The sequence below is a fragment of the Oryx dammah genome, unplaced genomic scaffold (assembly GCF_014754425.2).
Source record: "Oryx dammah isolate SB20612 unplaced genomic scaffold, SCBI_Odam_1.1 HiC_scaffold_29, whole genome shotgun sequence".
Taxonomy (NCBI): Eukaryota; Metazoa; Chordata; class Mammalia; order Artiodactyla; family Bovidae; genus Oryx; species Oryx dammah.
In genome coordinates this window covers 16798401-16814861 of record NW_024070213.1, presented here as the reverse complement: position 1 = coordinate 16814861, position 16461 = coordinate 16798401, and the positions used below count along the sequence as shown (strand labels likewise).

General features: G+C 45.4%; 1 protein-coding gene across 1 annotated transcript in view; it reads right to left on the bottom strand.

The window, feature by feature from the left end:
- Positions 1-3529: 3529 nt before the first annotated feature.
- The window catches only part of LOC120858762 (antigen WC1.1-like), a 78191-nt gene continuing 65259 nt past the window's right edge, over positions 3530-16461 (bottom strand). Inside the window, 16 exon segments of the mRNA XM_040235065.1 lie at positions 3530-3815; positions 5236-5306; positions 5308-5377; positions 5884-5931; positions 6200-6228; positions 6230-6290; positions 6676-6813; positions 7362-7394; positions 7626-7943; positions 8019-8057; positions 8394-8708; positions 9734-9974; positions 9976-10049; positions 10139-10231; positions 14973-15290; positions 15382-15690. Of these exon segments, the coding sequence (XP_040090999.1) occupies positions 3670-3815; positions 5236-5306; positions 5308-5377; positions 5884-5931; positions 6200-6228; positions 6230-6290; positions 6676-6813; positions 7362-7394; positions 7626-7943; positions 8019-8057; positions 8394-8708; positions 9734-9974; positions 9976-10049; positions 10139-10231; positions 14973-15290; positions 15382-15690 (2303 nt within the window). The 3' untranslated portion in view covers positions 3530-3669.

Below are 16461 nucleotides of genomic sequence, written 5' to 3'. Positions count from 1 at the left end.
ATCTGTGTTTTTTGGAGTTCACTGAGCTTCTTGGTGGGTATTCTTTATTTCTTTCATCATACATCATTTATTTCATTACTTCCCAGTGGTGAATAGCTATGTGAGCTGCCCTGGGAGAAGTCCTGGGTATCTTCCCATCCCCAAGCACAGTCTAGAACTATGAAGACTGAAAGCGTGACTGTAGATCTGCGCACTGGACACCATGCAGAGCCATCAGCCAGGGACTGGGTGGGTTCAACTCACAACCAGGCCATCACTCTCAGGTCTTATATTAGTTTAGCAGCTTCTCCACGTGTCCACAATGAGATTGGGGGCAGAGGAGTGTTGTGAAATGTAATACTTACTTAGCCACTCCTACATGACAGCTCTCTCTACCCTGAAGAATCACAGCAGGATCACATTTATATTTTCAGTAGTAACCAGATTAAAGCAATCTTGAAACAGTGTGTTTTCAGAGAAGCCCATTAGCCTGAAATTTTTTATTTAAGTTCTAGATTTAATTCATCAAGAGATGGGAATATCAGAAAACCTGACTTGCTTCCTGAGAAATCTCTATGCAGGTCAAGAAGCAACACTTAGAACTGGACATGGAACAACAGACTGGTTCCAAATCCGGAAAGGAGTATGTCAAGGCTGTATGTTGTCACCCTGCTCATTTAACTTATATGCAGAGTACATCATGAGAAATGCTGGACTGGATGAAGCACAAGCTGGAATCAAGATTGCCAGGAGAAATATCAATAACCTCAGATATGCAGATGATACCACTGTTATGGCAGAAAGCAAGGAAGAACTAAAGAGCCTCTTGATGAAAGTGAAGGAGGAGAGTGAAAAATTTGGCTTAAAACTCAACTTTCAGAAAACTAAGATCATGGCATCTGGTCCCATCACTTCATGGGAAATAGATGGGGAAACAGTGGCTGACTTATTTGGGGGGGGCTCTGAAATCACTGCAGATGGTGACTGCAGCCATGAAATTAAAAAATATTTGCTCCTTGGCAGAAAAGCTATGACAAACCTAAATAGCATATTAAAAAGCAGAAATATTGCTTTGCCAACAAAGGTCCATCTAGTCAAAGCTATGGTTTTTCCAGTAGACATGTATGGATGTGAGAGTTGGACTATAAAGAAAGCTGAGTGCTGATGTATTAATACTTTTGAAGTGTGGTGTTGGAGAAGACTCTTGAGAGTCCCTGGACAACAAGGAGATTCAACCAGTCCATCCTAAAGGAAATCAGTCCTGAATGTTCATTGGAAGGACTGATGCTAAAGCTGAAACTCCAATACTTTGGCCACCTGATGGGAATAACTGACTCATTTGAAAAGACCCTGATGCTGGGAAAGATTGAAGGCGGGAGGAAAAGGGGACAACAGAGGATGAGGTGGTTGGATGGCATCACTGACTCAATGGACATGAGTTTGAGCAAGCTCTCAGAGTTGGTGATAGACAGGGAAACCTGGCATGCTGCAGTCCATGGGGTCACAAAGAGTCAGACATGACTGAGAGACTGAACTGAACTGAACTGAACTTCCTCATGGCGGATTCATATTGATGTATGGCAAAACCAATACAATATTGTAAAGTAAAAAATAAATAAATAATAAAAGAAAAGATTTTAAAAAAAGAAAAAAAAGAATTCAATCATATCAGATCACTCCATCTACATCTTTGAAACATAAATAGACAAATGTACCTGATCTTCCCATCTATATCCCTTCTTCTGGATCTCCTCTGCCTAGGTCTCCACTTTCTTGCCTTCTTGTCCAACGTGAATACAGGGTGTGGGTGAGCACGAATTTGCCATCCATCAACTAGAGAGAGAGATGAGCTGATATAATTCACTCAGAAGGATAGATAATTGAACAGACAAGAAATGGTAATGTCCTGAAGAAAAAGTAAGAAGATATGGAAAGAATGGATTGATAAGGATTTGATAACCGACTCTAAAATCACTGCAGATGTTGATTGCAGCCATGAAATTAAAAGATGCTTACTCCTTGGAAGAAAAGTTATGACCAACATAGATAGCATATTGAAAAGCAGAGACATTACTTTGCTGACTAAGGTCCGTCTAGTCAAGGCTATGGTTTTTCCAGTAGTCATGTATGGACATGAGAGTTGGACTGTGAAGAAAGCTGAGTGCTGAAGAATTGATGCTTTTGAACAGTGGTGTTGGAGAATACTCTTGAGAGTCCATTGGACTGCAAGGCGATCCAACCAGTCCATTCAAAAGGAGATCAGCCCTGGGTGTTCTTTGGAAGGAATGATGCAAAGCTGAAACTCCAGTACTTTGGCCACCTCATGAGAAGTGCTGAGTCATTGGAAAAGACTCTGATGCTGGGAGGGATTAGGGGCAGGAGGAGAAGGGGACGACAGAGGATGAGATGGCTGGATGGCATCACGGACTCGATGAACGTGAGTCTGAGTGAAATCCGGGAGATGGTGATGGACAGGGAGGCCCGGCGTGCTGCGATTCATGGGATCGCAAAGAGTTGGACACGACTGAGCGACTGAGCCGAACTGAACTGAGACATGGGAGAGAGCAAGGAGGAATCTATATCTGCTTGAGAAATAAACAGATAAAGTAACCTAGGGAATGAGAGATGAAAAAGGGAGAGGTAGTTAGGTAGAGTTACAGTTTTAATTGGCCTGTGAACACTTAGGCAGGATAAGGAAAACTGTATCCTTTTTCTCCCAACAGCAAACTCCAACTTTGAAACTCACATTCAAGTCTGGTGACCAAGAACAGGTTAAAACAGGTGATGTGACATCTCAAGGAGAACATATGGGAATGTTCAGGATTGGGTTTTTTCCATGAGTTTGTGAAATGAAAATATCTCCTGCCATATCAATAAACAAGAAATGTCACAGCCATCAGTGATTTCTGGCCTCCAAATGTGAATGAGGGCTCCCAAAACTTTGATCCTGGGGACGCTGCCACCCTCCATGGTATGGCTGAAGAGCTGGGGGAAAGCAAGAAGCAGCTGTCTGCTGCTCCTTAAGGTAAACAGGGAAACAGGGTTGCCCCAGATAGCTGAGCTGCATATGGAAGGATTGAATCCAGTGAGTCCAGAGGCTTGCATCTTCCCATACACAGAACACTACATTCCTTAACTTGGTACCTGATCTTTGATGTTCAGACTGCCTGCTCCCTTTGTTGCAAACTTGTATATAGGCTGACTTCCCCTCCTGCCTCTTTGGAGCAGTTTTCTCAGAGCTACTGAGATGCGGTCTCCAGGGCTTAGAGTCTTAAGCATTCCCACCAAATAAAATAACTCTATCAGGCTCTGACTATATTTTCTGGTCGGCAAATTCATCTTGCTAGGAAGGAGAGTGTGAATGTGGACCAAGTTTAGATGCTTTTACTAAGTAAGAGTGACCTGGAGCATTTGTGATCTCAGGCAAAGTCATGGCCCCATTAGCCTTTGAAGGAGGTGAGAAAACAGGGCAGTGCACTCATCGTGTATTTCCTTTGAGGAAAATGGTGTTTAGGACCAATCATCTAAAAGCATCTGACATGGAACTTGGTAATTATTAACAAAGCAAAAGTTACTTTACTCAGAATATTTCATTTTGAGCAATTTCCATATAACACCATCACAGGTCAGCCTCTATTGAAATACAGGCAATTAGAATATATGAGGCATTATCTTGTATTTAATACAACATCACAGGAAAGTCACTATGGATGTTCCAGGGACACTGAGTTCAACATCATCATACCCAGGGTCTCCTTTCTCCCCCTGGAGTAGGCAGGGGCTCTCTTCTCCTTCCCCAAGATCAGCTTCCTCTCTAGAGATGTTTAGAGAAGAGCCTGAAAAAGCAAAGAGAAGCATAATTAGAACTGAGACAAAGGAACTGGACAGGGTGTTGGAAGCGTGTTAAACAAGTGATGATGATAAAGCATCCCTGGGAGCCAGGTGTGGACAGGAGGCTCAGACTATTTCACACCAGTTACAGTGAGGATGGATCCAGGCTGTCCTCCCAGATCAAGTCCATGTGGTCCCTGGGGCCTCAGTTCATATGGAAATTCTGCATCACAGGAGACCTGTGCTGACACAGGAGCTCTGGGAAGATCTGCTTCCAGGCTACACAATAGCAAGGAGATGCCCAGGAACAGTAAGAGCGTAACAATTTAAATGTTCTCCTCTCACAGCTGACAGATGTGAAATCACAATGAGAGGGAGAGTGGACACAGGGAAAATCTGAGTTCCTCACTCATAAACCAACTCTGCTCTTAGTTATCTTGACACATGTTCCCAAATGTCCACAAAGAGTATCACGGGTGCATCAGGGACCACACAGGCCCTGAGATGGATAAATACTCTCTTCCAGAGAAAGAGTGTTTTCCCTTGACAATTGAAATATCTGGAGGAAATTAGACCTTAGCTGACCATAAGCTCTGAGTCAATGATCCACCAACATGGCTTAATGTTAAGGCCACCATATACCACAGACTTTGTACATGTCATTGCAACCTTATACACACAGAGCTCATCTTAAATTATCAGATGACTCACAAATTTCAATACTGCAATACATTTTTTAAATATCTGTCTTTCACATGCAGGGCAGCACAGAGATGTTATCAAAACACTTGTCTATTTTTTGATTTGGTAAATATGCTCAATTAATCTATAAGTATCTATTTCTTTTGACTACTATACAATGCTTGTGGGATCTTAGTTCCTTGACCAGGGATTGAACCCAGAGGCCCTAGCAGTGAAAATGCGGAGTCTTAACCACTGGATTACCAGAAAAGTCCCTAATCTATAAACTTTAATGCAAGCATATTACAAATAAAATGAAAATTTATGTTGCATTATGGGGACATAAATGCCAAAAGTAGAGTGATTCCTCATCCCCCAAGGAGTCTGACAGCATTAAAGATGGCAAATGGTTGAGAAGTGAAGTGTTAGTTACTCAGTTGTGTCTGTTTGCAACGCTATGAACTGTAGCCCACCAGGCTCCTCTGTCCATTGGATTCTCCAGGCAAGAATATTGGAGTGGGTAGACATTCCCTTCTTTGGGGGCTCTTCCTGATCCAGTGATCAAATCCAGGTCTCCTGCATTGCAGTTGGATTCTTTACCTTCTGAGCCACTAGGGTGGCCCATCCAATGCATGAGATTACCCATATTTTGAAACTGCAGAGAGGCTGGGCATTGAAGAGCTCAAATTCACCTTTTCCAGGACAGAGACCAAAGATTACAGGGGATCAGCTAACCCCACTCACCTGTCTGAGGGCTCATCCCATCTTCCTTCTCTGGGAGCACTTCCTCCTTGCTCCCCTGAGAGGCAGGAGGAGCCCGTCACTGGTACCTCTTCACCATCATCATAATCCTCACCAGGGGCATCAGTCCTCTGATCTGGGGCTTCTGAGGGCAGAGCAGGGGTCAGATGAAACCACAGGAAGGGGGTTGGTCTGGGAAATACCCAAGATCCTTCTGACCCAGAGTTTCTGAGCTGCTAAATAGAGGCACCAGTCACTCCTTGTTTCAGAAGATTTTTTTCTCCAAGACCATGTTTCATTTTGATGTGTCCATAAACCAAAACATGATTTTACATATCTTAATATTTCCTGTTTGAAAATATATATCCCAAAGTAACTCTCCTACTATTGAGCGTTACTAAAGTATTTTGACATATTGTGCTTTACAGAAATTACTTTTAAAACCAGTGTGCCTGTTGTGATTCTGGACACAAAGAGCCCGACTCCATTGTGAGACATCACAGAACAGTCAGAGAAAGGGAAGGACGGACCCCATCTGGACACAAGGGATCCTTCTGGTCCATCAAAGGAAGACTGTTCCCTTTGCATCTTGTCTCCATGAGGGAAACTCTCCTCCCCAAAGCCCAGCTGAGGCGGGTCCACCTCTATTACCTGGAGTGGATCTGGAGTCATGGCTGTCCTCCCCATCTGACAGGAAGCCTAAAGTGGAGAAAAACATCGCATGACACAGGGAATGACCCTCCCCACACCCATGGGACCTGCATTAAGTCTGGGAAGGGACAGGCCTGGCTCCTGCAGTGTAGATGGGGGCTGGGGGCTCACGGGCTTCTGAGAGGCCATGCTGCCACTTTGGAGAGCTGCCTCTGTGAGCCTGGGCACACATGGGGTCTGTGGATGCTGAGAAGATGTTCACAGCCAATGGGAAGTGACAACCAGAGGTCCCAGGAGGGCAGGCAGAGACACCCACCTGGGCTGCCCAGAAGACCCTCCTTCTGTCATAAAGTAATCGAGCTCCTCATACACGGCTTCAGCAAGAGCATCTTCATAGCTGGATAAGGCTGAGAGATCCCCCAGCAGGTCAGAGATGCCGCCCGAGACACCCAGCAGGCCCACCTTCATCTCCCCCATGCTCACACAGAGGCTGCCTGGGTCTCAGCATCACCTCTTACCCCGTGCACCATGTCGGCACCTTCTCCCCTTGTCTGACCTGAATTCACAGCTCAGCCCTGACTCTTTCTGGTCTCACAGGAGAGGCCATGACTTATGAGAGTTCACACCCTAGTCCTAAGAACCTCTGTCTGTTCAGCCCTTAGCACACAGCACGGAGCACATGGAGCTCTACAGACTCAGAACAGAGACCTGGCCTAGGTTCCCCTCCTCACACCTGCCCCATCTCCTGCCTCCACACACTCTCCCTGGTCCCCAGTTCCCCCTGCAGCCCACCTCTGCACTCTGCTCTCCATCTGAGCAGCTGAGTCACCAGGATGACGACGACCAGGAAGAGAAGGGACCCCAGGATGAGGCAGAGGACCCCAGGCAGGGAGAAGATGCCAAGGAGAGGATTTGAGGCTGGTCTAGTCCCTAAGGAGAGCAAGGCAACAGGTTGTGGAGAAGGTCCTGGGCACAGAGAAACCCCCTGTGCCAACATTTCCGGGGGCTCTGGATGATGGTATCTTAGCTTCAGACACAAATATACTAATAGTGACTGGGCTCCTCCAGGTCTCTTCCTGAGACGAGTCAACTCCACTCCGGCCAGTGGGGCCCCGAGACAGAGCCAGGGATTGTCAAGGAGCTGCCCTCCCGAGACAGCCTCTGAGGACCCGGCTCATCTCTTCTTCTTGGGCATCAAACAGTCCTGAGACCCGCACCTCACCGATGAGGAGCAACACTCAGGGGCAGGTGGGAGAACCTTAGAATCTGCACCACCGGAACCAGACTCTCTTGGATCCTGGGCCTGAGAAACATGTGGCTCCGGGAACCAAGGCAGGGGCATTCCCCAACAATGCCCTGGCTCCTTCCCAACAGCCAGGACTCCTCAGGCTCTTTCCTCTCCTGAGATGTCAGAGAGCCCACAGAACAGGTTACCAGAATCTGAGTATTCTCCCCTGACCGTGGATGGACCACAGTACCTGCTGTAGTCGGGGGCAATGTTGTCCTTGCACCTAAAGAGATAAACAGGAGATTAGGTAAAGGGAATTGGCCAGATCACAGGGTAACCCGTTTTTCCCTTCTGAGCCCTAAAATCACCCCCTCAGTCTCCATGACATCAGTGTCCTGTCCTCCCAGCTTCACTGTGCTAGATCGGAACACAAACTCCCCATCACCCCTGGTCCAGCCCACTGCCCCCGTGCTGCCCCAGCTCACCCAGGGTGGACCCCGAGCCCCTCACTCACCAGAGCACCTCACACTAGCATCCTCCTCGTGCTTGCAGTCGCTCTGCCCCCAGGGCTGCGCGGCACAGTCCCACAGGGAGGACTCCCGGCCCCCACACTGCACCTCATCCAGCCAGATGCTCCCATTTCAAGGGCCGAATGTCGCGGCCCGCATGGCTTCCAGGGCCCGGCCACAGCCCAGTTGCTGACACACCACCTCGGCCTCTGCCAGGCTCCAGGAGTCATCGCACACGGTGCCCCAGGAGCCACTGTGCCAGACCTCCACCCGCCCTGAGCACTCGCTGTCTCCTCCCCTGAGCCAGAGCTTCTCCCTGTCTGAAAAGGCAGCAGCCCCTCCTGTGACTGCCCTGGTGGGAGGAAGGAGCCCCTGGGAGCCTAGGGGAGGGGGTGCTGTGCAGGGGGCAGAAGCTGGACAACTCTTGGGTCTTCTTCCTGCAAACAACAGGGAAACAGCGGATCAGGAACAGCTGGGGGTGCTCCTGTCCCCACATAAGATTATCTAAGGTCTGACTCAGTGCAAATGACATGTGAAAACACAGGCTCATTATCTCCTGGTCTGAGACATTCAGTGCATGTGATCATCAGCTGAAATAACTATAACTGTTCATCATTTATTGGTCTCCACACCCCACAACAAATACACACACAGACACAGGCACATAGACATTTTGTAGACTCAACTTAAAATCATCACTTAGATTGGAAAGCATAAAATCACTCTAACATCCTTTGGGGTTGAGACAGACATAGAAACAGACAGTAAGTCACCTGCATACGAGATACAGGTTTCCTCCTTTGGAGAGCAGGAACTGTATTTCCAAGGGTCAGAAGGACACTGCTAGAGAAAGGTGTCAGTTTTCTGACACTGGATTCCATCTACCCACCGGGGTCTAGAACCTTCTCTAAGAGCAACAAAAGTGTCAAGGGTTCCACTGTCCCCACAGCCAAGCTGTCTGCAGATCATGGACACGGTGATGTCGTCCATGGAGTTTTGGCAGACACTGCCCCAGGTCCCGTTGTAGAAAACTTCCAGCCACCCAGCACACTGCTGGTCCTCACTCACCATCCTGAGGGCCCGGAACTCTGAGGTTGAAAGAGAGGAGATGGGACACAGTGAGCACTCCGCTCAGTGCTCTGGGTTTTCCTTTTTCCCAGAAACTGTGACCATACATCCCTGAGCCAACTGCAGAGATACCCACTGGGTGACAAGACTATCATCACCCCACTTTTCCCTGACTTTGTCCGTTTGTGTCTCTTTCTATTATCCACGATGATGTAGTGGATACAAACTGAAAGAAAGACCAATTGGGGCACCTGCAGGGTGGAGAACTGACTCCTGCTTCCTGAAAAAACTCTAAACTGGTTTGTGGATGGAATGTGATGTGGGTATCTGGGGAGGGAAGCAAAATAACGGAGCCACAAATGTCCACATACCAATCCTTAGTACCTGTGAATATGTTACCTGACCTGGCAAAAGGGGCTTTACAGATGTAACTAACTTAAGGACCTTGGGATGTTTAGACCCCAGTTTAAACGCCTCCTTAGCCCCACTATCCTTAGAAATGGACAATCTTTCCCAGTTCCAGCCAGAGGGAAATGTGAGTGAAGAAGAACGGTCAGAAGAGGCACTGTTGTTGGAGAAGAAGAAAGACCCAAGCCCAGGAACGAGACCACACAGAAACCAGGAAAGGCTGGGAAAGGGGGCCTCCAGGAAGAACGCAGCCTTGTGGACACTGGGATGTTGGCCCGCGGAGACCCTCAGCAGACTTCTAGCATACAGAACTGAGCAGAGTAAATCTGTGCTTTCGTTACACCATCCGCAGGATCTCCAGACTGTACTACCACAGGGAACTGGAGAGAGAGCCCTGCTTTCACGTGGAAACCGTCAGAAACAGCTCTGCCAGGAAACACTATTGAGAAAAAAGGACCAGAATCTCGCTGCTGCAGGAGGAAGTGAAAGCACCGCCTCTTCACGTCTGCTGGAAAGACAGGCTCCATGCGAGGAAGCCCGCTTCTCTAGTCCTTTCAGCATCTCTCCTTCAGGGCTCAGACCCCCGTCCTCCAGAGCCCCACCCTCCCCCAGCCTGTGGACAGTGTGCAGCGCAGACCTGAGCAGATGACCCCCGCGTCCTGCTTGTGTCTGCAGTCGTGCCGCCCCCGGCCCCGGGAAGGGCACCTCCACATATGGGACTCCTTTCCTGTGCAGTTCAGGTCGTCCAGCCAGATGGGCCCTGATCCTGCCCCGAAGTGAGCAGACCCCGTGGCATTGAGGGCGTCTCCACACCCCAGCGGCCTGCACACCACGCGGGCATCGTCCAGGTCCCAGCCGTCATCACAGATGGTGCCCCCAGGAGCCCTGGTCAAGAATCTCCACTCTCCCGGCGCAGGGACCTCCCCCGTCCACCAGGCGGAGCAGCCTGTTGTCTGAGGAGACAGAAATGGGGCTGTGACGGGTGGTGAGGGGGGCGAGAGGGCAGAGAATAAGAAGGTCTTCTGTCCTGTGGGACCCTCACCTGAGCAGTAGGGGGCGCTCTCCTCTGAGGCCTCAGAGCCTGCTGGTTGGGACACATTGTCATCGCACTGGGGCAGCACCTGGGTCTGGTTTCCTGCAGAAACACCAATGATCAGAGGGCTGGGAGGGTTGAAGTACAGAAAACTAAATTAAGGTTAAAACATGACCTAGCAGTGGAGCCTGAAATGAAAGCTGTGATATATCAGTAAAGTTATCATAACTTTAGTATCCACTTTCTCTATGGAGACTGCTTCTGACAGTGCCAAAATTTTGGTTTAAGCCAAGTGTTGCACTAAGAATGAGTTAAATAAGGTGTGTTACTCCTAAATCTATCCCTAAGTAGAAGAAGCAAAGCAAAATCTTTTCTAAAGAATTTCTACAATTTTTCATCTTCAATGTCTATCATTTAAACAAATAATTATACATAAGAGATTTCATGGAAGCTCAAGAGGCAAAAGGAAACATTGGAAAGAATATCCCAGGGTATCCAGCTATTAGAGTTACCACATAGAGAATTTATTTTATTTTGTTATTATTTTTATTACTGTAAGATATTTGCTTTACAATGTTGTGTTAGTTTCTGCTGTACAACAACGTGAATCAGCCATGAGTATACATATATACCCTCCCTCTCCAGCCTTCCTCCACCCCATCGACCATCCCACCCTTTTAGGTCATCACAGAGCATCTAGCTGAGCTCCCTGTGCTATATAGCAGCTTCCTGCTACCATCTGTTTCCCATGTGACAGTGTATATAAGTCAGTGCTACTCTCTCAATTCATCCTGCCCTCTCCTAACCACCACGGTGTGTTCACATCTGTTCTCTAGGTCTTCATCCCCTTTTCTGCCCTGAAAATAGGTTCACCTGTACCCTTTTTCTAGATTCCATTGACAGAGAATTTAAACAGCCATGATTAAAATGCTCATCAAATTAACTCACAAGATATGTATCTTGGCAAGGAAATGATTACAAAAACAAATAAAAATTCTAGAGCTAAAAAATTTAATAGCTGGAATTAAGAACTAGAGAATGAGTGTATCTCAGTGTTAGATCAGCATAAGATAGAAAGAGTTCAATGGAAGATCAGAGGACAAATATTCCTCTATTTAGAAATGCTGGTCACATGGTAAGTGTCCTAGTTGTAGTGCTGTAAAACAAATTCCCCCTAAAACTTAGCAACTAAAGCAAAACAAATATACTTCAGTTTGCTTATGATTTCCTGGGTGTAATCTGAGAAAGACTCCACTTGGCAGTTCTGTCTTGGGGTTTTTCATGTGGTTGCACTTAGATGTCATCTGGGGCTGAAGTTTGCTGAGACTTGACTGAACTGTGGTTAACACCTGTGGAAATTCCCTGAAGTATTTTAGGGATAAAGGGACATCATGTCTGCAACCTAATTCAGAAAGAGTTTACATATTTAGGGATAAATGGAACAGGAGGGGGACAGACAGAAAAAGAGAGGGAGACAAACAGAGAGATAAAGATTAAAGCAAAACAGGACTTCCAATTCAAGATGGCAGAGTAGAAAGAACGAATATGAAATAGAAAAAGTGAAACATACTAGGTAAAAGTAAAAGATCATGTTTCACTTTTTCTACTACCTCTTCTTCTTTTTTTTTATGTTCTTACTCAAGTCTTTATCAAGTGTAGTAGAAAAGCTTTTTTACACATATATAATTATGTATAATATATATATTTTAGAAAACATAAATTTTTGCCTAACTAAAAAGTTTATGACATTTTGATTCCACTTGTTTGACTTAGTATGAATAGAATGCTAGATTTCTAATTTAAAAATAGATATGCAACAAGTAACAGTGGTTTACTGTATAGCATAGGGAACTATAGTCAATATCTTGTAATAACCTATGATGGAAAATAATTTCAAAAATAATAATGTGTATTTGTATAACTGAATCACTTTGCTGTGCATCTGAAACATTGTAAGTCAACTACACTTCAATAAAAATATATGTATTTAAAATACATGTATTTTTTTTAAAGATTAAAGCAAAATACTAACATTGGGAAATCCAGGTAAAGGTCATCTGGGAATTTTTATATTATTCTTACAACTTTTCTGTAAGTCTCAAAAAATATTAAAAGGTGAAACAAGTCCAAAAGAATCATTCTTAGGACACTTTTACACACAAAAAAATACGAATAGCATCAAAAACAAATGCCTAAGAGAAAACCTAGTAGAAGATGGGCAAAACCTCTGAGAGAAATTCAAGACCTAACTGAATGGAGGGATATACGATGTCAGTGAATTGGGAGACTCAAAATTGTTAATCATCCTCAAATTTATACATGGATTCAATCTAGTCACAATCAAAATACATTTAGGCTTTTTTTTTTTTTTTTTTCGGGGCAGTTGGGGGGTGGTAAAAAGTGACAAGCTGATTCTAAAACTTATACAAAATCCAAAAGGCCTAGAAAGACCAACACAGTTGGAAAGAAAAGAAACAGTGTTAGAGGAGTCAATAAAAAGTAACTCTCATAAATTGAAACCATCCAGACAATATAAAGATACAATAATTAAGACATACAGTATTGGAGCCAGGATAGACAAATAGTACAATGGACAGAGCAGACTATCATAAAGGACAGACACATATGCCCTTCTGCTGATGACAAAGGTGACAGCAGTGGGGAAAGAGACTGTTCAGTAAAAGATTCTGAGTCAGCTGGATGTCCATATGAAACCTGACCCTTATCTTACACAGATATCAATCCCAGAAGGAATGTACAGTTATATGCAAGAGAAAATAATTAAATTGCTGTAATATTTCACCATGAAATGTCTACCTTTTGAGACACAGATGCAAGAACAGACATTTGGACTCACTGGCAGGAGTTGCTGTTGTTCAGTCGCTCAGTCGTGTCTGACTCTTTGCAACACCGTGGACGCAGCACACCAGGCTTCCCTGTGCTTCCCATCTCCCAGAGCTCGCTCAAACTCATGTCCACTGAGTCAGGGACGCTATCCAACCATCTCAACCTCTGTCATCCCCTTCTCCTCCTGCTTTCAATCTTTCCCAGCATAAAGGTCTTTTCTGATGAGCCAGCTCTTTGAATCAGGTGGCCAGAGTATTGGAGCTTTAGCGTTAGCATCCGTCCTTCTAACGAATAATCAGGAGTGATTTCCTTTAGGATTGATGGGTTTGATCTCCTTGCAGTCCAGGGGACTCTCAAGAGATTTCTCCAACACCAGAGCTCAAAAGCATCAATTCTTAACTCTCACATTCATACATGAGCACTGGAAAAACCATGGCTTTGACTATATGGACCTTCATTGACAAAGTAATGTCTCTGCTTTTTAGTATGCTGTCTAGGTTGGTCATAGCTTTTCTTGCAAGGAGCAAGTGTCTTTTAATTTCGTGGCTACAGTCATCATCTGCAGTAATTTTGGAGCCCAAGAAAATAAAGTCTATCGCTGGTTCCATTGTTTTTCCCATCTATTTGCCATAAAGTGATAGGACCAAATGTTGATGTATGGCAAAACCATAATCTTCATCTTTTAAATGTTGAGTTTTAAGCCAGCTTTTTCACTCTCCTCTGTCACCTTCATCAAGAGGCTCTTTAGCTCCTCTTCACATTCTGCCATAAATGTGGTGTCATCTGCACATCTGAGGTTATTGATATTTCTCCTGGAAATCTTGATTCCAGCTAGTGCTTTACCCAGCCTGTCATTTCTCATGATGTACTCTGCATATAAGTTAAATAACCAGGGTGACAATATATGGCCTTGGGGCACTCCTTTCCCAGTTTGGAACAAGTGCATTGTTCCATATCCTGTGGTCACTGCTGAGTTTTCCATATTTGCTGGCATATTGAGTGCAGCATTTTCACAGCATCATGTTTTAGGATTTGAAATAGCTCAGCTAGAATTCCATCTAGCTTTGTTGGTAGTGATGCTTCCTAAAGCCCATTTGACTTTGTACTCCAAGATGTCTGGCTCAAGGTGAGTGATTATCTGAGTTATTAAGATTATCCGGGTCATTACGATTCTTTTGTGCAGTTCTTCTGTGTATTCTTGCCGCCTCTTCTTAATATCCTCTGCCCTGTTAGGTCCATACAGTTTCTGTCCTATATTGTGCCCATCTTTGCAGGAAATGTTCCCTTGGTAGCTCTAATTTTCTTGAAGAGATCTCTAGTCTTTCCCATTCCATTGTTTTCCTCTATTTCTTTGCATTCTTCACTTAGGATGGCTTTCTTATCTCTCCTTGATATACCTTGGACCTCTGCATTCAGATGGGTATATCTTTCCTTTTCTCCTTTGCTTTTCACTTCTATTCATTTCTCAGCTATTTGTTAGGCCTCCTCAGAGAGCCATTTTGCCTTTTTGAATTTCTTTTACTTGGGGATGGTTTTGATCACCACCTCCTGTACAACGTCATGAACTTCTGTCCATAGTCCTTCAGGCACTCTATCAGATCTAATCTCTTGAATCTATTTGTTGATGGGGGGATGATTTGAGAGAATACCATTGAAACATATACATTACCTTATGCAAAACAGATAGACATTGAGAGTTTGATGTATAATGCAGGGCTCCCAAAGCTGGTGATCTGTGACAATCTGGAGGGATGGGGTGGGGAGGAAGGTGGGAGGAGGGTACAGGAGGGAGGGGACAAATGGAGGCCTATCGCCGATCCATACTGATGTATGGCAAAAACCGTCACAATACTATAAAGTAATTATCCTCCAATTATAATAAATAAATTTTAAAAAGAGGAATTACCTTTTAAAGCCAGTTTTCCCTCAACCTCTGCTCTTGGGGACATTTCACTCCAGGAGCATCCTAAGTACCAGTAGCCCTTCCCTCTCTTACCTGAGCAGATCACAGAGGCCGTGATGCCATGGGAACAGTCAGGACCACCCAGAGCAGTCACAGGGCAACTCCAAAGGAAGGACTCAGCCCCCGAGCAGTGAAATCGTACTGTTGAGATCTGATCACCTCCTTCAACCAAGTGTGGTCCTCCCGGGGTGGAGATGGTGACTCCACAGCCGAGCTGACGACAGACAACATTGGCATTGGCCAGACTCCAGTGGGAGGCACAGAGTGCTCTCCATCGTCCAGAAATGTTCACCTCCATCTGCCGCTCACACTGAAAGGAGCCATTTGTCATGAGCCGGACTTCTGAGTATGCTGGATACGAGATAACAGAATTTCAGAAACATCTCATGATTTCTCACCTGAACAGAGTATGCAGGGAGGTTAGTCCTGACCTGCATCTCACCTGAACAGACGAGCTGAACAGCTCCACTGTGGTGACAAGTGCCCCCTGGACAGGGCACTCTGGGGCAGGACCAGAGCTTAGGCTCCTCCCTCTCACACCTGAACTCTTCAGCCCAGACCTGGCCATCTGACTCTCTGAAGGGCACGTGTCCCAGGACAGATACAGCTTTGCCGCACCCCAGCTCTGCACAGATGACTTGGGCAGTGGGGAGTGCGAAGTTCCCATCAGACACTGGGATCCAGGCTTCTCCAGAATACACTTCTACTCGCCCTGAGCAGGGTCCATCCTTTCCAACCAGATGCACAAATCCTGAGAGAAACAAATAAATAAACCCACTGCATGTTCATGATCCTGGCTTGGCAACTGGAAACATGTCACAGGCAATGGTGTGAAAGCTTTTATTTTCCAGGACTGAGGCATGAAGGGAAAATTTGACAGTGTCAGAACTGCATTTTCATGAGTGAGTTTCGGAAGAGAAATCCAGAAGGATTTGCAGAGTCAGTTTGGAATGGCTGAATTCCAAAAACTTATATTTTGATGTTGGTTAGGATGTGAATTCCTCATTTAAGGGCCTGGAAACTATAGGGCCCAAGGAAACTGCACTGCAATGGGCATCAGACTTGGGTGCAGAACTGAACTAACCCAGAGTGAAATAGGTCCTTGGGATTCAAGAGGTTAGAGAACCAAGATCCAGACAAGGTTAGAAGTCCATCCTGAAATTTCTGGGGCTAGAAGTCCAGCCAGATTTTTCTCAGGAGTCAATATTCAAGTCACTGATACAAGAGAAATCAATTGAGAGATCTGAGTGCAGGTCAGTCTATAAACAGACTTATGGCTCATGGAAGGAAAGCTAGATATTATAACAAGTCTACGTTTTATGATTCCCATATATTTCTCATAATCTCTGATGGTGAAAAATTCCAAGAATTTCTTAGCCAACTTGAATTGTGAAAAGAAATTGTCCACAGATGAGTTTGAATATGAAGAAAGGTCAGAGTCATAGGAGAAAGGGTTGGTCCTAGCCATCTTTCAAGAAAGCCTAGGATTTACCAATGAACCTGGAAGAGAATGAATTCTCAG